This window comes from Ornithodoros turicata, chromosome 9, assembly GCF_037126465.1.
Source record: "Ornithodoros turicata isolate Travis chromosome 9, ASM3712646v1, whole genome shotgun sequence".
In the NCBI taxonomy this organism is placed as follows: domain Eukaryota; kingdom Metazoa; phylum Arthropoda; class Arachnida; order Ixodida; family Argasidae; genus Ornithodoros; species Ornithodoros turicata.
In genome coordinates this window covers 17123938-17145449 of record NC_088209.1, presented here as the reverse complement: position 1 = coordinate 17145449, position 21512 = coordinate 17123938, and the positions used below count along the sequence as shown (strand labels likewise).

The 21512-nt window shown below is 47.4% G+C and overlaps 3 protein-coding genes across 5 annotated transcripts in view; all 3 read right to left on the bottom strand.

Annotated features, from left to right (window-relative positions):
* The window catches only part of LOC135368219 (influenza virus NS1A-binding protein homolog), a 35210-nt gene extending 23694 nt beyond the window's left edge, over window positions 1-11516 (bottom strand). Inside the window, exons 1-2 of one of the 3 annotated variants that reach the window (XM_064601368.1) lie at window positions 11327-11516; window positions 10877-11028 (exon numbers count right to left, since the gene is read on the bottom strand). Coding sequence is in view for 1 of the 3 variants with exons in the window: in XM_064601366.1 (XP_064457436.1) it covers window positions 10877-11028; window positions 11132-11145 (166 nt within the window). In the remaining 2 variants the exon portion in view is untranslated. Of the gene's footprint in view, window positions 1-3589; window positions 3743-10876; window positions 11029-11131; window positions 11161-11326 lie in introns of those variants that run through there. The other 2 variants (XM_064601366.1, XM_064601367.1) reach the window with 2 other exon arrangements.
* Window positions 11517-11979: 463 nt separating this feature from the next.
* Window positions 11980-13063, bottom strand: LOC135368222 (RPA-interacting protein A-like). Its single transcript, XM_064601370.1, has one exon. It carries the CDS (start codon window positions 13029-13031, stop codon window positions 12369-12371), a length of 663 nt encoding a protein of 220 aa, XP_064457440.1. The 5' UTR covers window positions 13032-13063; the 3' UTR covers window positions 11980-12368.
* Window positions 13064-16501: 3438 nt separating this feature from the next.
* Window positions 16502-21512, bottom strand: part of LOC135368218 (alkaline phosphatase-like) — a 43982-nt gene continuing 38971 nt past the window's right edge. Inside the window, exons 5-8 of the mRNA XM_064601365.1 lie at window positions 20714-20854; window positions 20445-20636; window positions 17841-17948; window positions 16502-17169 (exon numbers count right to left, since the gene is read on the bottom strand). Coding sequence (XP_064457435.1) covers window positions 16877-17169; window positions 17841-17948; window positions 20445-20636; window positions 20714-20854 — 734 coding nt within the window. The 3' untranslated portion in view covers window positions 16502-16876. The remainder of the gene's footprint in view (window positions 17170-17840; window positions 17949-20444; window positions 20637-20713; window positions 20855-21512) is intronic.

Below are 21512 nucleotides of genomic sequence, written 5' to 3'. Positions count from 1 at the left end.
AATAAAGTTCTGGTTACGCTTTTCGGTTTGAGCGACATTAACTCATAACGCGAAATAAAACAAATGTTGTTTTCTTTTGACGTCTTCATTCCAGGTTGGCCCTTCGAGCGTCTGCCCATCACCAACAACTTTATTTTTTAAGATGATGAATGGGGAGTTTCATGGCCAGGGGCGATGCTCTACCCCATTGCTGGTGGTGATGCGGGGAATGAAATAATGACCCCCTTCACAGTAAGGACCGAAGTCCTGTGGTGTCCAAACATGACGAAAGAGCTTTGAGGGCAGAGCGTTAGTGGGCTGCATTTTGGCCTGGGACCAAGCAATTTTGAGAGGGAGGAGGCGAGAGTCCAACTTAAGAGACCCGGGGAGTTGCGGTTTGGGAAGGTTGGTAGTGGTTGACAATGAAGAAGAATCTGTTCCAGATCTTCTAGAGCACACACAAAAAAAAAAAAAAAAAAAAAAAAGCGAAATAGGGAGCAATTGCAGCTTTTACTCCTCCAAGATTACAGTTTAACAACAACTTTATTTCAGGATGACGGGTGTCGGGAGTTTCATCACCCCGGAGGCGATACTCTACCCCATTGCTGGAGGTGAAGCTGGGAATGAAGGAATGGGCCGCGTTACAATGCGGATCGAAGTCCTGTGGCGTCCAAAAAGGCGAACACATTTACTTCCCAGGACCGCAAATTGTCACTGGACTTCGCGAATAGTCTTCCGAATGCGACAGTCTACGTAAATATATGTGGTATTCGTGAATTTGATGGCATAAGGCTGTATAACTCAGCCAACTTAGCAATTTTCCGCCCGCACAGAGTAAGAAACAGTTAGCGCTTCTTTCTTCGCACATTGTGCCCTATGTATCGCGCAAGATTTTATATCACTCGATATATCACGGTCGACGATGTGATTCGAAGTATTTTCATGCACGCACACGAATTACGTAGCTGGTACTGTTAGAACACAGCGTGAAACGCAGTCTCCATTCTATTACATTCATTCACTCCCGTGCATTTACTCACGAAAGGGACTACTTTTTGTGGCAATGCATTTAGTCCCTAAAAGGTGTAAAAAATTCTCTCTTTTTTTTTTTCTTAGAGTGCAGTCTGCCCATCAGATGCGCGAATACACTCGTATATATTCCTGTCGACGATAACCCCCCATGAAAATGGAGAAGAAAACATCCGGGAGCGAAGAGACACAGCAGGGATATATATGCGCCAATGTGACAACAATGCCACATCCTGTAACTTATCCCGCCATCGGCCCCCCATCATCCGAGTCCACCACTCGCAAACACAGCATTCCATTCAACCCTCCGCCACGGTCGGAACGCTGCCATTCACCATTTCAAATATTCTCTTTAATGCCACGGGTTATCATTTCGTTACCTACCCACTAAACTTGGATATCACTGGAAAGTCTCGCATATTCGAGAGTTTTGGCGAAAATGGGAAAGCCGTTCTCGTGAATGACGAATATGTCTTACAATGTGCATGCGCCGTGTCGCAAAACCGCGAACGCTTTTTAGCGACATCGATCTTCGTCACGTTGATTCGTAGTCGATATACAGTTCTTGATTGCACGAAGTTCTTGGCGGCGGTTTTATTATCACGTTACTCGTTTTTTTTCTTTTTTTTTTCTGAAGGGTGCATGCTCAGACATCGTTGAAAATTCGTCCATGAGGCAAGATAGGAAATGGTAAGGATGGCACGGATCGTGATTTCGGTGCCACACCCGTTCACGACGTGCTTCGACGATGGACCACGTTGCATCTTTTCCATGTAAATTAAAGAGCGACTGTGAGGCATGCAGTCATAGGGACCATAATTTGTGACCCAAGAAGTGAATGAAATTCAACCGGGCCCAATGCAAACTACGTTCGCTACTTGCAACTCTACCAGCATGAATCAGCGCGGAAGATTATCCAACTTTCACTGTCCAGGACTGCGGACACTGTGGCACAAGCGCTGTCGACTTCGCGCCCAGGGATTTGCTCACCCCCCCCCCCCCCCGTCTCGCGACACCCCCTAACATTGTTTTCGTGTGCGCACGTGCACACCCCAGAACACCCAGCACACCCCGGGGCTGCCATTTCAGCTTCGCGCACACATCAGTGATATTGCATGAAATTGTTTTTGACTGTTATTAAGGCGTTTTCGACTGACCCGTAATAATGACTCCTACTTTCTCTGGACAAGGAACTTAGTGGTTGGTTCCAAGCAAGTACAGGTGCTCCGATAAACCGATACACACATTTTCTTCCGTGTCTTCCCGCGTTGCCCCACGCAACGCAACAGTATAGCAGGAGCAGATGTATTCACGCGGACGGAATATCAAATATCCCCCAAAGCAACGTGAGACGGGTTTATAACTTGTAAGCAACAGAGCTAGGCATCGACATTGCATGACCGGGTGCTAGACGCGATGAGCTTCGCTGCAACTTCACGTGACTGTCTTTCCCACAGATAACGTTACTCATCTCATGATAGCTACGTCCACTGCGGGAACGGGGTTCAAATATTCAGTACAGACGATACGCGATCTGCTCGTTTGATGTAGTACATCGACAACTGGCGGTATATCGAGATTAAAAAAAAAAAAGACTTGGCTGTTGCCAAAGCACAGATCTTGTAACCGGCTTCCTGGCTCATCCGATCGTATTGTAATTGAGCGACAACATTTTGCATGTATCCGAGACGGGGAAGAGGGAATCAGTGCGGCGGGTTTGAATTACGGTTCGCTCTTTTTTGTTTTTTTAATCCTATTTGTGAACAACACAAGAGCAACGAAAGAAAGAGAGAGAGAGTGAGAGAGAGAGAGAGATACACGAGGCAAGCAAAAAGTGTTCGTTATGAAGTGCTTTGCAGGTTTAGGATTTCAACATCACGTGTAAGAAATGACTGCGGCAGTATCACTTACGAATCGATACTTTGAGCGCAGTCCCCCCATCAACCACATATATAACTGCAAATGAAAACGAAAGGCAACAAAATGATACAAATTAGAAAAAGAAAATGTTAAAAATCTACGGTGTCTCGTCGCTAAAAAGGGAGTTACAAAAAAAAAAAAAAAGGAAAGAGAGAGAGAGAGAGATATTGTACTAGTCGTGCCGGCTCATTAACCCCATGAGCACGGACATTACGCTCGGAACACGCTTCCTTCTTCCTATTCATCGATTTGAACACATTTCGGGACGGATGCGGCACTGTGGAGCAACGTATGTAGATTTAGGGGATATAAAATAAAAGTATACGTATAAATCCTACGAGATCAATATTAGAGTGCTGAACCATCTTTTTAAGCGCCCCCGCGCTCAATGCCCGCACAGACTCTGCTGTCCCTGGGCTTTCCGGCATACTTTACAGACCCCCAAAGTCGGCATAGGACGCTTACTAACCCCCTATACCCCATTCCTTCTTGCTGTCCTCTCTCCATCTGTCCACGTCTGTAAACTGCTCAAAGCCACAGTTGCTTCGCGGCGCTAACACGAAAAAAAAAAAAGGTCAAGCACGAACGCAAAGGAGGCGTCTTTTGCGTGCCCCAACGCTGACCGCGAGGACCGGGTATGCAAAGACATAATATCACTTGCCCTTTTTCCACTACCGGTGTCCACAGCGGCGATGAACTGCGTCGGTCAAGTCCAGCGAACGATAGATGATTTCTACAACGCAAAGAGCACACGGCTTCGTAATCGTCCGAGACGGACCCGAGATAAGACCAAATCATTCGAGAGCTCCAGTAAACAAGCGTCTGTCTCTTGCTCAGCGGGCGGAGTTGTGATAAGGAACAGGCACAAGTAAAACGTGACCTCCAGCAAATGGTTTTAGCTTGGGAGTCGGTGGTTGCTTTTCTACTTAGGATTGCGTAACGTCCAGACGCGCGCGGATATTTGTCAATTTTGTCTCTCAAGGGAGGCCTCCCAGGAGGGAAACGCGAAATCCAGTAAGTAGACATCGGCAATGTGAAGCCTAACCAAAAATTCCCCTCAATGTTCGCCGTTGCGTCGGCGGTTTATAGCTTCGCAGACGATCATCTGCGACGCAATACGCTCATCCGGAAACAGCGCCTCCAAGGCCTCCGCAGCGTAAACAACGCAAGCCTGAAGGGGGGTAAACCTTTAAAAAAAAGAATCAGCAACGTGATGTCACCTACTTCAAAGGAACAGGATGATCGGCTTGTGCTTTTTGAACCGCTACCGGTGAACACCGTCTAGTGAGCGCACGAACGTGTTCTATCCGAAGGTGTTCACCAGTGCCGGATTTACAGTGGGGGGAGAAATAGCAAACCGAAACCGAAATGCTAAGGGCAGAAAACAAGAGTTCCACACTACGGCGGTGTGTCCGGAGGAGGATATGCAGTCACCCAGCATTAATTGTCGTCTGCTTCGAAACCTGCATTCTCCTTTGCCGGATGATGTCAGCCGTTTGTTGCTTTCGGTGCCCTCTCCCTTCACAGAGGCTCGCTTCGCAATAAATTCGTTCGAATAAAATATGGGCAGTAATGGAGCGAGATATTTCGTACACATGTTCCGGACATCCCAAGGTTATGAATATACCACAACCTTTGTGGAGATTTTGTTGCGGAGTCCCGCTTAACCGTCCAGTTCCTAGAAAGAGTACTTACTTCATCTTCATCAACTCTCTTGCAAGCTCTCAAGACTACATTCCTTATTGAAACATCAGTAATGAGCTGTCTAAGAATGCCCCTTTCTATGCACAACGGTGACAAGATATAGACCCTGCCGTGCCGTGCGTCATGATTGTCCGATGACTGTTCTTTAAGAGCTTCAGTTTCGGAAATGCATGACGCTCACAGGAGCTGTTGCTAACCATCATAGTGAGACATAAGATGAGCAACCTTTACCTTAGGGAAGGCTTCCTTCATACCCTTCTCTATAACCAGAGTGTACAGGAACTGTTCTCAGATGCCAACCTCGTCATGCAAAAATAACTAGGCAAGGTGACTGAAGTGTACTACATCGCCAGGAAAACGCTGATCTAAATTTTCTTTGCAGACTTCTGTCAGGCATCTTGTCTTCTTACTGATGTGTTAGGTTCAGAGGACGCGGATTTCTCCGAAGAGACAAATCCTCGGTTCTTCGTACGCGGGCAACCGTTGACCAAGAGAATTAGCCAGAAACTGATCCTTTGTCGGGAGAAAGTTCTTTACGCGGAACTCCTCTGGAGGGCAACTGAACCGCACTTCCGTAGCCTAGCGGCGTCAGCCATATACGCTGGACCTTCGATTGCCGCTTTCTTACTGGAGTAAATTCCCTCGTTCCAGTTAGATCTTCTCCAAACCATGCGGTATAGTGATCGACTGTTCCACGCATTGCGGCAATAAATCCTTTGAGCGATCTCAATAAGGAAACTGCGCTGTTCAGGTAGATCTTTCAACCTTGTATAACGTTTTTCGCCGTTCTTGTCCATTCTATCGATAATATCGTCCCAAAACAAATTCTCGTTTCCAGTCCGCAGACATTGTGTTAATGGGACCGCCGGTCCACTTCAGCCATTTCATCTCGATAGTCAGCAATGACTTCCCGATCTTTTAAGACAAAACAGGGCATCCCCTAACCTTGGAGTACATTGCAGCAGCTCTGCAGGACTCTTTTCTGTACAGGAACGGGCTGCTTTTCTGAGCTGACGCAGGAAACCGTTGTGCTGAGATCGTTCATGTCTATGCGTGGATGTATGTAAAGAACTTGTACCTCTTGCTAGAGGAACTCGAAAAAAAGAAAAAAAAAAGGGTAATAGCAGTGGGGCGGCACTCGGCAGCTAGTCCGCTGAACATGAACAATGAACCCATGTGAACAGATGGTTTTTTCTGCAGCACTAGTGCTTGAAGACCTTTCTACTTTCTACTCACGGACTCAGCACTGTCGTAAGACTGCCCGCGACAGACTTCTTGTTTATGCCATGCGCGTCGAGGACACCCATGAAAGCTTTGAACATGCCCTCAGCCTTATGCCCCTGGAGCAGGCATGAACCGTAACGTGTATCTTTCAACTGGTGTAGCATTTTCTAAGTGCACGAAAGCTCTCACTGCATACGTGATTTTGGCAAGAACCTAAAGGCGTACTTGTTACAAAAGAAACAGTGGCAATTGCAGTGGTAGGGGTGGTGCAGTGGTGCCCTGGGCCATACGCCCTATGTGCAGAGTTTTCTGGGATGCATGGCAATTCGAATTAACCTTAACGACAACAAGTACTTTATTGTGAGATGGTGACTGCAACTTACAACTGTAACTGTTGTCAACAGGGACAACTTACAACTAATAAACCTTAGTTGTAAGTTGTCCCTGTTGTTTCCGAGTATCGAAGTAGTTTATGTTCCCTCTGCTGCCTACATAGCGCGGTGTAGGTCTTTGGAAGACTTTTTCGTGACGTTCGTCCAAGCTCTTTGTGTTTTTTTTTTCTTCACACCTCCCTCCTTTTGCTTCGTATTGTGCTACTACTTCGCCACTTCTAACCAATCTCATTTCGGTCACTCGGCTCCGCCTAAAGCGCCCGACTGGCGGGAAACGAGGGAACCAATACTGAACAACACCAGCTTTATTTGAATGATGATGAGTGGGGAGTACCCCACTGCGGTGAAATGGAATAATGAGTTGCCTCACAGGGAGGACCGAAGTCCTATACGACGTCTTTCAGGACAGAGCGTTGGTGGGCAGGATTTGGCCATGGTACAAGCAATTTTGACATAGTAGTCAGAGAGTCTAGCTGATAGTGAAAGTGTGGAAAGGGTTGGTGGTAGTGCGGGCAATGGAGGGGGATGTGCTCGAGCTCTTCAACATCACCGCAGTGACGGCATCTAAACCAATATGGAACTTGTAGAGAGCGCACTAAAAGACCGTACGTGTCGCATACAGAAGCACCGACGAGTAAAGAGTACTGTGAGAAAGAAATACGGCGTGCCAAGGAAGATTACATTACATACGCATTCCTCAAGAATCGTTTTGCGTCCATTTTTTTTTCGTGTTAGCACCGCGATGCAACTGTGGCTATGAACGGCGTACAGATGTAGAGAGAGGAGAGCAGGAAGGAGTGGGGGACAGTGGTTTAGTATATGCGTCCTGGGCCGACTTCAGGGGGGGGGAACTGTACCGACATTCGTCTGGAAAGCCTTCGGAAAACCCAGGGAAAACCTCAGACAGCACAGCCGGTGGTAGTATTCGAACCCACCACCTGCCAGTCTTCAGCGCGATCTTGGCTACCACCAACGTGCGGGAAGCCTTAACCATAGCCCTAACCACGACCTACTAGATTATAACGCCCACGTCAGGCGCACCCATCCCATGCGCCGCATTTTTGGAAGGCAGCGGTGGCGCTTCTGATCGTCCTTGTTATTGCTTCCTCAACTTCTACAATACTTTGTACTTCAGCTTACCTTAGTATTTCTGTACAAGCTGTGGACTTCCACAGATGTTTAATTCTGAGGGTGATTATTATCATCATTCTACGCGTTTTCATAGGAGCTATCGCTGTCGTCTGCTACGGTTGTCGTACATACGCTTCTGCGAGTTCAAAATTCAAATTTCCATCGTCCAATCGTGCGCCAGTCTGCCAGGGCGCGTCAGTAGCGCCCCTGGTGGATCGTGCGGAGAGGCACCTCATAGGGTTTGCTGATTGTGACATGGTCGTTATAATCTAGTAGGTCGTGGCCCTAACACACTCGGCCATGCCGCTGGTGCGTCCATTCCGATGCTTATCTAACACAGTTCACTATGCCGCTCGGCTCTCCCCCGATGTGCTTTGTCTATGGCTCATTACGCCGATCGGCATACAATCGGACGCACCTATACACAGCACACACACAATTTCCGCTTTGTTCATTCAAAATGAACGGAGCGATTACACCCACTCATGGTGGTGCAACATCCTTTCTACACACCACGTTCTCCTGAATGAACCTGGTCTTACGCAAAATACTGAAAGAGACCGTCAGAAAAAAAAAAAAAAAAAATATGTCGGCACCTTTGCCAAGTTGTAGACGTGGCCAAGGAGCACATTGACTGCTTTGTCTCCCAAAAACGTCTACCTTCCAGAGGAGAGGAAGCAGACGTAAATAGGAAGAGGACATTCGTTTTTATACCCCCATTCCCCTTATTTTTTATTCACGACCTATCTCGGCTCGCCCAAAGAACACTGAAACGAAAAATAAATAAGGGGCACCCCCCTTTCCCTGGCGAGCTTCCCAAAATTAAATGCAGGGAGCGCGATTGTACGCGACAGGGTTTTTAGGACACTGCTCCAGTTAAACGAGTGGTATCTGCAGGGAAGAGGAAAAGTCGTCGCATCTCCCATTAGCCATCTTTTCGCGAGGCAAACACACACAGTTTGTTAATGAGATAACGTGTACCGTAATTTCACGCGTATAAGCCGCACCGCAGATAAGCCGCAGGACGCGTTTTTTGGGACGTTTTGAAAATTTTCTGGCAGATAAGCCGCACCCGCAGATAAGCCGCGGGCAATACGAGACGACTGATTTGTGCGACAAAGGAGACCATAGAGAAGGCCATAAACCCTGTGGTCCATACTCCGGGATCGGCACAGTGTACAACAGAGGAGGTCAGTTCTGGAGTTCTACCAAGATCGGATTGTGCCCTTGTCGGATGTTTTTCGTGGGCTGATGGGTCAGTGATCTTCCAGAAGACGTGAATCACTGTCACCACTTTCCTTAAAGCTGCTTGGGGGAATGCACCAGGAAGATCAATCTACTCGAATGTGGACCCGTCCCTGTTACGCACTGTTCGTGCATCGGCAGGGCAGTGCTGTTTCAGAGACACTGTTGGCCCTTTCGTTAAAATCGGCGTATGCGGAAAATACCAGGAAAAAATAGTCATCAGATAAGCCGCACCGGTGGATAAGCCGCAGGGCGCCCGTGAGAAAAAAAATCGCGGATAAGCCGCGGCTAATACGCGTGAAAATACGGTAGTTGCTCCAGCCTATACTTTTAAACTGTCAGTACACCCCATGTATTACCGTTTCTTTGAAGTTGATTTAAACTACTCATTTGTACTCGCATTGGGAACTGGATAGAGTAGCAGGCTAGCATTAGTAGATTAGTTCTAGCTGGTTAGTACACAATATTGGAAACTGCAAGAGACACATACACAATGCAGTTACTTCGCGACATTCATAATGTCAAGGGTAAGTGGTACTGCGAGCCCCGAACTCTAACTGAATAACTTGTTACAGCATCCTAATTACTTTTCCTGTGATGTGTAATACGTACGTTGTATATTTGTTATTGTAAGGACATTTGTGCAAGAAGAAATGTTTGTGAGGTAATAGTGTTTGCTATGCATATCACATCCCACCGTTACGTAATCCACCCCTCCAGGTGCCTTTAATAAAAATGTGCGCGACTCAAGGCTTTCCCTTCAGACAATTTATATATATATATATATATTCAAATTGAAATGCAATGTTCCTTTGAGGCATAATGCTTTCCAACTCCTGAGAGTATTTGTGTGACAGTGCACGTGACCCATGAAGACTATTTCTCATTTCTCTTCCTTTCTGCATACCATGTAGAGTGCTCCACTCACTTAGGCCTTGGCTGTTAGTGGGTACTCATTAAATAAACAAATACCGGTAATGTCAAAAAAAACAATGAGCCAGGATTCTATGCACCTCTGACCACAGAACTACAATCTCAGAGGCACTCAGAAGAATAGCTCGCCGACAAAGAGCGAGACCTCCTAAGGGAAGAAAAAAATAATAAAAAAACTGTGGAAGCGACACTTTATTAAAACCTCGAATTTTAACGGTGCAGGGAAAAGCGCTGCAGCAGAGTAATTGGACCTCTGTATGCAGTAAGAGGATAAGTCGACATATCCCCTTTTTACTATTTTTGCTGCAATGACATCTACATACCAGTATGTACCTGCTAAAGAAAATTTAGGACCGCACTGCAATTTATCGGCCCGCTACAGAAGGGTAAAAAACGGGAAATGAATGTGTGTCAGATCAGGCCCCTTTTTCTCGGTTTGGGATTTTTCGACTTATCCACTTATTGCATACAGAGGTTCAACTAGTGAGCTGGTATTTTTCTACGCTGCTGTTGTCGTTCTACGTTTATGTACAGGGAGTGTGGTGATTTCCGTGATGGAACAGAAAACATTAAATGGTTGTTCACACCTGGTGTATCAAAATCATGCATACAGCTCTATTGGACTTTTAGCAAGGAGAAGCTAGATTAAACTGAAACTGCACCCCTTATACAAAGCGTATCCAAGTGCCTTGGCAGGAATACTGATGTTGATGAATGCTTCTTAGCAGAAAGGTATGGTAAGTGATGAATTAGATGTTTCACAAATGTATGGAATACAAGTCCAAAATGTGATCGGAAGGAATGGTCAATCAAAACAGATGTCTGGTGTAAGAGCAAGTAAAAATAGTTGTTGTAGATGTCCTTACATAAAACTTAAAGCAAATCAGATCGGGACATACAAGATCAGGGGGCTTGATAATAAACGGGTTGAGCTGAACTTTTTTTGTGAAGCACTATAACGTAGAACTGAATACCAATACCCCCGATTAAACGACAACAAGCTCGTAGGTCTTTACTATCGTGTGAATCAGGATTATTGATGAAGCTGTTCAGTTCAGAGATGAAGTAGACGGACGATTTTTAATACCTCATGGCAATCGACGCTTTAAAAAAAAACCTTAAACAAAACCAAAAAAATTCGGAAGGTACAGCATGCACGCCGTCTGCTCTTTCGCTACCATAAATGTCCGCTCCTATTTTTAAGGGCTCATATACCCGTCCTTTTATAACGGGATTACAATGCATGGCTTCTGCTGCACTACAGCGGTACCTGAGAAACACGCGCACACACATACGTAGATACATACACACCGACTTACCTCTGTGCAAGCGCGTTGTAGCTGACGGTGGCCCGCCGTCATAAGGCCACGTGCATGTCTTGCAGCGAAGTGCGACCGCAGGGGTTGACACGGAATTGTGATACCGGCAGATGGAATGCTCGAGAGTGCTCCGATCAGATCTCGCGTCGCAACTGCACAAGCAGAACTGCGTCATTATTGGCAGCCCAACTGCTGAACCTCACAAATGCTCCCCGTTTTTCTGTTAAACCTAATCGTAAAAATAACTTGCAACGCACAGAGATGCACATCCCTGAGACCGCTTCGTGTCTCCCAGGGTCCAGTAATTTCGCTAAGGATAAGTTTAGCAGACGACAATAACGAGAAATTATAGTCGATGAGTCACTGTTAAACCACATACAGTTCAGCTTGTTATCCCGGTTACATCACCCATACAATGGTAACCCTTGTCGGGAACACCGGGTAACTCACCTCTTCTTTCTTTTAGAAGGTGGCTTGACTGAGAACAACTTCAAATCACAGGTGAATGAGATACGCTCCCCTTGATGGCGTTACAGCTGGAGGAAGAAGATACGTGTTCAACTATAACACCGGCTTCCAAGAACACTGTCTTTACAAGAAATCTACCCTGAGAGCGCATGCACCGCAAATCGGCACCATGCATGTACTGCCAGACGATCTGCGATCCTAACAACGACTTGTGACGTCACATAGCAACCAATAGGGCGACGACAAACCTGTTAGACAGGGAAGTCATCAATAAGCATTTTTGTTCGCGTCCGAGATGAACCGTTTCTGATCGTGATCTCGGAGATGCACAGAATAAACAATGCTCAACGAAACACCGAGGAGGACACAATGACATATGTTCGACTTTGTTTCTTATCGAGCTAGGCTCATATTTTGCGCGTAGTGGGGAGGCTGCGCCATCTGATAGCAGTAAATGGAACGAGAAAAGCAGAGCCCAGAGCCATTGGCAGAGCGGCGCCGTCATAAGTAAACCGGAACTTTACTAAGGACAGAAATAACGGGTAACAGGAAACGTGTCACGAGGCCAGCGGACACATACAAGGTTCTGCATGACAACCAGCTGCGAATAAAAATCTTCGGTCATGAAACGCATGAACTTGCAATATGTTTTATTTGTCGGGGAACATGTTCTGGCTTGAACATAAACTTGCGAAACAACTACAAAACTCCCTCTTTGCTCCTGCTTTTCACAAATAAAGAATCAGGTCTCAAAGCACGACATTCACGTCTTGTTTATGCAGTGCTTGTCTAAGGAAATTTAAGTGTTGCAACTGTGGGTGCCACAATGACAGTTCGAGTAACCCGGACATTTTGTTGGCCTTTCGTATCTGGGCACATCATTGTATTTCGATCACGTCATTGTCGTTGCAAATGCAGCATATGTTGCGGAAAGCTTTCGCAGCTGATCCCAGATACATGTTCAATTTCCCAGCTGCTCTGCATATCCCCACACGGCCTCGAGAAACACACTTGCATATTCCTTTCAAACTAAAGGACATAAAAAGTCACAGACATCGCATGTACACCACAGTTCGTCATTTTGCGAACCTGTCCTGAATGGCGAAAACAGAGGACGCGCAGTGCAGTTCGATGAATGGCTAGCAACAGCGTCACTAATTGCTTGTTGAATACCTTCTACACTTTTGTCAGTCCTCAATACGAGTCCGCAAGGACACGCAACGAAGGGGCCGCTCCTCGTTAGGTAATTTCGGAAGCAAACTGGGCACAAAACTCCGTCCTTAGCCCACAACTCGACAGCAGCATCCACAGCTTTAGCCTCGGACTTCAGGGTGTCTTCATACTGACTTAATATTTTCCGCTCTTCGTGGAGAATTTCTCGTTGCATGTCTGCAATAAGCCTTTCATCCTCGTCGTAGCCTGCGAATGTGCCTTGCACACCTTCTTGGGGACGTAACGGTGTCTGTCGTAGGTCGTCCCACTCTTGGCGGACAATGCAGTTCACAGCGAATGCTAGTTCCCTTTCGCGTTCGCATTCTTCCTCAATGCAACGAAAACGGTCGAACAGGACTTGTCTTTGCTTTCGTACCCTTTCCTTACAACGACTACGATACACTTCTTTCCAAGGCGGGGTTTTCGCCTTGTACAGAATTTGATGTCGTGACATTTCCCGCGAGTCTGCCGCCATTTTTCGTGTCGACAACACGGCGGAAATGACGTTTCTCCGCGAACGTAGCCAAAGACCATGCCAAAGACAAACCGGATGGAGCGATAGCGATGGAGCTGAAAATCAAAAGCAGAAACCGAAACTTTGCAGACATGCATTTTGTGCATTTTGGTGGCATATGTATTTTCGTGTGTACAGCGTGCACCCCCGGAAATTAGCGAACCTTCAAAATGACTAGTGCGTAAAGCGCATTGATGCTAGAACGCAGCACGGAAGGGAAAACACCGGCGCTTTAACAGTCAGCAGAAACTGTCACCGCTTCACACACGAGCGACAAAAGCGAAATGATGCTGACAAGCTGGTGCATGACTCTGGAGCTTAGTTCGCATTGCATTGGCGCTCCTTATGGATGACGAGGAGTACATCAAACACCGATACAAATATGGACAAAGGAATGATTATTAATGAAACACAATGGAGTGCAAAACAGTTCCTTGAGGACGACCCAAACGCCTATGTATTTTATGTTCCACAAATTAGACAAGGGTGTCTCGATGCAAGGAACGAATACGCGCGAAAGCCTGCCGACAAGTGGTAGGCTGACGATGACGCTGCGGTATCTGGCTACATTTAGGCAATAACTACACTTATTAAACTAAATATTTATTTCCTTTTTGGTAGAAGAGTAGCTTGCAATTATGGTAGAAATAATGTATAAACATATATTAGAGACGTACAAGCGAACGATTATGTGTAGCCAGAGTTTGACACAGCCAGGTCTGACACAAGTTTGTCCACGGAAAGAAATGCCAGCTTTAATTCCTACTTCGTATTCCGTTCACTGTATTGCAGGCATCCTTCTATGCGTTGGATAATTGTTCCGAAACTGCCGTGCTAGCAGATATGATATAGTGTGTGTCGCATCATTGTCAGGGGAAAGCCAAGCATCGTTGGCGTTCTAATTCCCAATGGGCCACCGTGGTGGTGGTGGTGGTGGTGGTAGTAGTGACGAAGAATCGGCTTGTTGTTGTTGGCCTCACGTATGTGGGCTGCGTCACGACTGTAGCCAGGATGAGATGATATGGTGTGATAACAGATGAACTAATGATGACGGCCGAAATTTAAGATGTAGGGCAGTCATTGCAGAATTGCCGAGAAGTCCGAGCAGTACTTATAGCCTTTGAGCGAGACCAGATTACAGATTCCGCATGGGCCACAGTACGGTGAATGCCGTTATATGGGACACATCACACATGCAGAGCAATCTTGGCCGAATTTGGACACTTGATACAGCTTCCAAGAAGCGAACAGGAGTGGCTGAACAAAGCCGAGGACACCCAGCTGTTGTGGCAACTTCCTAACCGTGTGGCAGTCATGGACGGCAAACCTGTCGAAATCGTGAAAGGTGAAAAAGGCGGATCGCTGTACTACAGCTTGTGGAAACCCGGGTTCCCACAACTTCGGGGCGTCAGCCCGTCCGTTCCGCACGCAAAAAACAAGCAGCACCACAACTGGCGCCCAACGTTTGGGGTCTGAGCTCGTCTGTTCCGTGGCGGGGAACAGGCGGCACGGTTCGTTTGCGTAGTTTGCATTCGTTTTTGTATCAGCTAGATAGAATTTTATTGCTGTTGTATTTTTGCGTGTTTGTTTGAGTTTTGCAGCTCCCACCCGGTGGATGTGGCCACGGAGGTGATGCATGCCAAGGCGAAGGTGCCCACGCCGCAGTCAGAACGGCGGTACTCCTGTCACGCCTGACAGGGATGTGTGCCGGGTCGGTCCCGCCGCCGCAGGCACAAGCGGCTCTGCGACTTAACTTACCGGTGCATACCTTCCCGGGTTACAACGATAAAAAGTCCGTTGCCGATTTCCTGGACGACCTTACCGCCTATCAGACGGGTACGGGAATTTCGGACGAAGTTCTAATCCAACCCATCCTGCAGGTTGCTTTGGTGGGAGACGCCACCCGCTGGCTTCGACTGCAATCGGAGTTTATGTCCCTTCAGGACTTCCAGAACCTTTTTGGGATTGCCTGCTGCCGAGACAAGCGAACGAGAAACTTTGTACAATAAACCTTATTGTATGTTTGCTTGATTTCGTTGTGGTGCTACTTGTTCCTTCTCGTGCGGAACGGACGTGCTGACGCCCGAGGTAGCTTGAACTCAGGTTTCCACAAGCTACGAGACAGCTACGAGAAGACGTGCAATATACTTTTCGCGCTCGTTGTTGTGCGACAGAACATACTGTATGCTCACAATGGTACGCCAGGCTCTGCTAGTGATGGCGGCGTGTGGGCACTAGAACGCCATTTGGAAAGCGATGCCAGGAACGCGCCCCATCGTATCCAGCATCGTAACGCCGCTCATTGATGAGACACTACGACATGACTGTGACATTTCTCCATCTATAGTTCACCATACTCCATCGTCTAGTCGTCATCTGCTTTGGCAAAAGAAACGGACTCCACATGATGCTCCTCCTGCTGCGCAATTGGCTGAGCGCGCGGCTTCTCGTTCCCAGATGTTTTAATTCTTAGCGTGCTGGCCATGTCACGTCGAGACTGGGAGGTACCCGGGTTCGAATCCCGGTGCCGGCTGTGCTGTCTGGGGTTTTTCCTGGGTTTTCCTCAGACGCTTTCAGACATATGTCGGCACAGTTCCCTTAGAAGTCGGCCCAGGACGCACATTCCCCCAGGGCGTGAGTCGTGACGTTGCCCACATACGTGAGGCCGACAACGGCAAGCCCTATCACCACCACCACCCACCACCACCACCCCCGTTTTAATTCTTTCAGCACCACTATCACCACTACCACCACATGTTTAACAACGTGTTTTAACTCTGCAGCCAAGTCTAACGGCAGTCAACAAACCAAGTCCACTACACCACCGACATGGCGACATGGGAACACCACAACTGGCAGATATCGCCCCTGCTGGTCGTAATACCTCCCTATACCGATGACCCTCTGTCGACACTTTCGGAGGCGCTCGAGAGCGGCTAAGAATAGGGCCCTGGTGAGTTATATGCCTCGAGTGGCCGACGAGAAGTCTAATGGCAAGTCCTGGCCTCAGCGCTCGAGACAAGGCTCGAGGCAAGTGAACTTCTTGCCGTGACAAGTTGGAGTTGCGGTTCTCTTTGTGAACATGGTTGATATAAAAGAACACTGTTTATTTTGCTGACTCACCTTTCGTGTAAATCTACTCTTTAGTTTGAGTCATCAGTGTGAAAAGACGAGTCCCGTAATTTCCGGAAACGAACAACGGGACTGCATGTAGCGCGGAAACTTCTGTCCGAGAAATGAACACTCTTTCTGTAGGACTACGACTGGTAAGACCGCGTTCAAGGCCGCATTTAACAGGCAGCTCTATAGGGCCACCAACCATGTCACACCCACGTGGCATCCTATGACCACATGACGCACCTAGTCATGTGACCCTGTCACTGTCATATGGAGCTACCGCATTTCAGCGATTCTTACAGGATACCTACAGATGTAGTCACTTTCCATTTATTTCCTTATCTTTATCATTTATCTTTATCCTATGTTGTTATCCTGGCGTAGTAGAATGGCAGAGATCCGCAGTCGCTCCCGCCAAACGTTATTTGATGCCGCGCTGTTTACGCCGGACACCCCAGGGACATCAAAATGTCGTCTTTTCGTCTTGAACGTTTTTCCCCGAAGAGTTCACCCGCATCAGACTTGACTATTTATAAAACACTTCGGAACATGGAGGAGGAGGGGGGGGGGGGAGCAACGCTCCTAAAACTGGACATTTTGGGGAACGCATAGGGACAAGGACGACACACACGGAAGAGTTCCCCACCATGCTCAATGCCAACAAACAAGCTGTACATATTCTCGCACACCTAAAACGGTGAACGCCATGCTGACAGCGTAGACACAAGGTGCACAAGAAAAACGGCGAGTGCCCCCCACGTGGATATCCAAGGCAGAGTTGCTGAACTGGGAAGTTCGCAGCTGGCACCAGCAAACTGTCCGATGCAGGCCGCGTATGCCATGGCGTGTGGAATGTACGATTGGTCGTGGACGCCGGAAAAGAGGTGAGCCCAGGGACCTTCTGCATAGACGGCCACTTCTTCGCCTCCGTGGGTCTCCCATTGGAGCGGGAATATTGTCCGCTGGACGAAGTGAGGATCCGCTGCAATGGACAATTCAACGTGTATGTAGACGAGCACTTCGCATAAAAGGTTACGTATACGGATGGACAATAGAGAGTTTTAGTGTACCGTACGCTATCGGCTTTTGCGTACGTAAGCGTTGGTGGTTCCGCAATCTGCGTGAAGCTCTCTTTATGATTTGCGCGAGCGCACAGCCACCAACGCTATCTCTTACGTACGCAAAGGCGATAGCGTACGATGCACTAAAACCCACTAATACCACAGTTGGGAGTGGAGGATAATTGGATGGGGGGTACGTAAAACGATGGGGGGGGGGGTACGGTGTAAATTGAATGGCGCTTGGATTATTTCAGATGGCACCTAGACTAATTGAGATGGCACCTGGACTAAAATGGACGGGACAACCTGTAAATCTAGGGACAGACAGTCATTAGCTGCCTGCCCTGTGTCGTGTGTTCGCGCGCTGGCCATGTAACGTCGAGTCTGCGAGGTACACGGGTTCGAACTCGGTGCTGTCTGTGCTGCCTGTGGGTTTTCCTGGGTTTTCCTCAGACGCTTTCAGACATGTCGGCACGGTTCCCACAGAAGTCAGTCCAAGACGCACACTCCCCAGCCGTGACGTTGCCCACCTCCGTGAGGCCGACAATGGCGAGCCCTTTCGCCATCACCACCACCTGTGTCGTGCACTTACTGGCTTCGTAATCCGTGTAGTTAACCTTCGTCTCGTTGTAGCCAGGTCCGTTAGCGTACGCCAGAGTTGTCACGGGGTAATGGTCCATATCAGAGTACGACGAAATACCTGAAACAGTGTATATGAACAAGATTGAACAACACGAACAATATGTACTAGTGATTTACAGTATTGTGAAGACACTCATTATTACATTCCCCACATCAACACCAGCAATGACGTAGAGCATCGCCCCCGGCGATGACACTCCCCATTCTTCATCGTAAAATAAAGTTGTTATTATTGTTGTACAGTTTCGGGCACACTCAACGTAATCGCTGCTGCAATGGCGTAGCCGGGAAAAAATATTTCGGGAGCGGTTCTACGACGACTTTTCATGGGAGAGGAGGATTTTTCCTTCGTTCACCGCTCCTAAATGCAACCATGAATCAATGATTCAGATGTAACCATAATCTGGACATGCGATAGCGGGCGAAGCATTATTTCAAGACCTAATCAGAAAACAGCTCGTTTAACTATCTTGTGCAGCATAGAAGATCAGGCTGCGGGTTCAACTCTCAGTCGATGTTTCCAGCACTGTACTATACACTCTAAGAAAAAAGGAGTAATTTTACTCTTTTTGGGGACTAAATATGCATTGCCACAAAAAATAGTCCCTTTCGGGAGTAAGTGAATGTCACGGAGTGGAGACTGCGTCTCACGCTCTGTAACAGTCTCAGGTACATAAGTCGTGTGCATGCACGAAAATACTTTGAATCAAACCGTCAGCCGTGATATATCGAGTGATATAAAATCTTGCGACATACATAGGGTACAATTTGCGAAGAAGGAAGCGCTAACTGTCTCTTACTCTGCTGTGTGGGTCGAAACTTTCTAAGTTGGCCGAGTTATATACCGCCTTATATGCCATCAGATTGACCAAGAGCACATATTTACGTAGATTGTGGCATTCGGAAGACCATTTTCGAAGTTTAGTGACTATTTGCAGTCTTGGGGAGTAAATTTCGGGTCTAGGGGACCAAAATAGGGAGTAATTGGCAATCTAGGGGACTAGAAGCTGCAATTACTCCCCATTTTACTCATTTTTTTCTTAGAGTGTAGAACAGTGCAGCCCCGCCTGCAGAGACTAGACCCCTAGAGTGCTGTTGGATATGCCTGCTACTTCCTCCTGCTTTCCTCAGCAGCCTGTGACACCGTGTGTGGGACGGCGGAAGACTTCTGACCCCATGCACATCGCCTTACTCTTAACTACACCAGGAATACGCACTAAGGAATTATTTAACGAGGAATAGCAAGCCGTCCTTCCTGGCTGACTTTTCCCTTCAAAGTAAATAGATTCGATCCCCCTCTCTCCTCCTTAATTTCTCCTAAATTCTCTACTAACGCATCGATATTTCAGAGTCTGGATGATCACGCTGTGTCTAAGTCATAGTATCTTGTCCCAAATGTAGCTACACTGCCCTTACGGATATTAATGGGGCACGTTCGAACTGCGGACATAGGAACATAGGAGGTGTTACTACCTTAAGTCTCCTCCGAAGAGTCCAGAAGACGTCAACGAAAACGCACGTGAGAAAACCTGTTGCGATGCAGACCGCGCGGAGTGCGACGCTGTTTCTGCTACGGTCGCGCCCATCAAAAGAGAATTTTCAAGCGACGGCATTCTCTTGTGCATATCGTCTGCAAACCGAAAACGGGTGAAGCGCCAACGAGTTCTAGATCGGGCTACAAAGTTAGTAAATTGCTGTAGTAGACATTGCTCTCATCGGCAGGGGCAGAAACCGGAACCGAACCGATAAGCGAAAACTGCTTGGAACCGACCCAGGCAGCACAATGTACTGAAAGTCGAGTGCAATAGGGGTGGACGGGTAGGTGGAAGGCCTCGAACGCAATCGTGAAGCTAAAGAACATTGATAAGACACATACCGTCCACCCCTATTGCACTCGACTTTCAGTACATTGTGCTGCTTGGGGATTTTGTTTTCGGGAACCGTAACCGGTTTATGCTACATAACCGTAAATACATTGCCACGAAAATTAGACCCCTTTAGGGAGTAAATGCAAAAGGCCTCTAAATGAATGTCACAGAGTGGGGACTGCATTTCACGCTCTGTTTCAAATGTCTCAGGTAGCCTATACATAATTCATTCGCATGACTGAAAATACTTTGAATAACACCGCCAACCTAGAAAACAACAACAACAACACAACAAGAAATAAATCGTGACTATGACCTGGGGTGATTCACCACTGAAAAGCAGTACACTACCCCATTACGCGAAATATTAGATGTGAGATATGAGAATGAAGTTTAAGTTATGTGGTGGTGGTGATGGTGACGAACTGGCTTGCCGTTGTTGGCCTCACGTACGTGGGCTGCGTCACGACTGTAGCCAGGATGAGATGAGATGGTGTGATAACAGATGAAAGAATGATGACGGCCGAAATTTAAGATTTAGGGCTGTCACTGCAGAGTTAAAGTTATGTGCGAGTACAACTGCGCTCTCCTCCACTGACCACGCTATACGCCACAAAATGGAACGCCAACCGAGACGGCAACTGCAACCGCACAGGAACTCTAACGAGGCCAAGGATGCAACGTACCAAGTATATTCTTGCCCCTCTCTGGGTAACCGCCGACAGTGAAGACGTGCGAATGATCTGCCGTGACGACGATTAGCGTGTCGTCAGTGCTGAGGAATTCCTTTGTCTCAGCAACAGCTTGATCCATTTCTACCGTCTCTTCCAAGGCGTAAGCTCCCTTGTTGTCATGATGAGCGTGGTCAATGCGGCCTCCTGCAATGGTCCATGAGAAAAAGGAACGCTTTCACGCGAAATCCTATACTACAACGTTCTCGTTCAAGACCGTTTACCTTCGACTAAAAGAACGAATCCCCGAGGACTTCGGTTGAGTATTTCAATGGCTGCTTTTGTCATCTCTGGCAGGCTAGGTGTAGGTTCGGTGAGATTAATTCGGTCAATGGCGTACGGCACATGGTTATTGGCGAAAAGCCCTGAAAAAAACACGCAACAGTTTAATATACGGTCGACCATTTGACTCTGAAAACTTCGCCGAATCACAGAACATGATGGCAGTTGATGTTTTGAGTGTGGAACACAGAATAAGGGACAGCAACACAGAAATCCTCAAGTGACTAAGAACAATGAAAGAAGGAAGTCACTGAAAAGGAGTGACTTTTTCAGCAACTTCCTTCAAAACTGTCCCAATCTTTCTCAAAACTGATTTTCTGTAAAGCGTGTTGCACTTTTTGTCTAAATATTCAGGTCTGCAGGTTCCAAGTAAGCTGCAATCATTTGCCGGTTCGTGAATTCGCAGAACGGAGAATCGCAGTAGCAGACGAACTCTGATTATATATGTCCACGTAGAGAAGGAGGGAGAGAAGGAGGGAGAGTAGGCAATAAGCAGGCCTTCTGTATCCCTGTTGGCCTGACGCGGCCATGCCCCCTACAATCTGGCCAACGGCAGCGACACCTACACTCTTAAAAATGAACTTCACCGCATAGCACGCTCCTAGCCAACCATTATCTCTAATGATATCGTTGTCTGCCCTGATTTGTTGAAAACAGGGGGCGTACGCCTTTTCTGTGACAATTATGAACAGCATAAGTGTCACAAAAATGGCGTACGCCCCCCGTTTTCAACAAATCAGG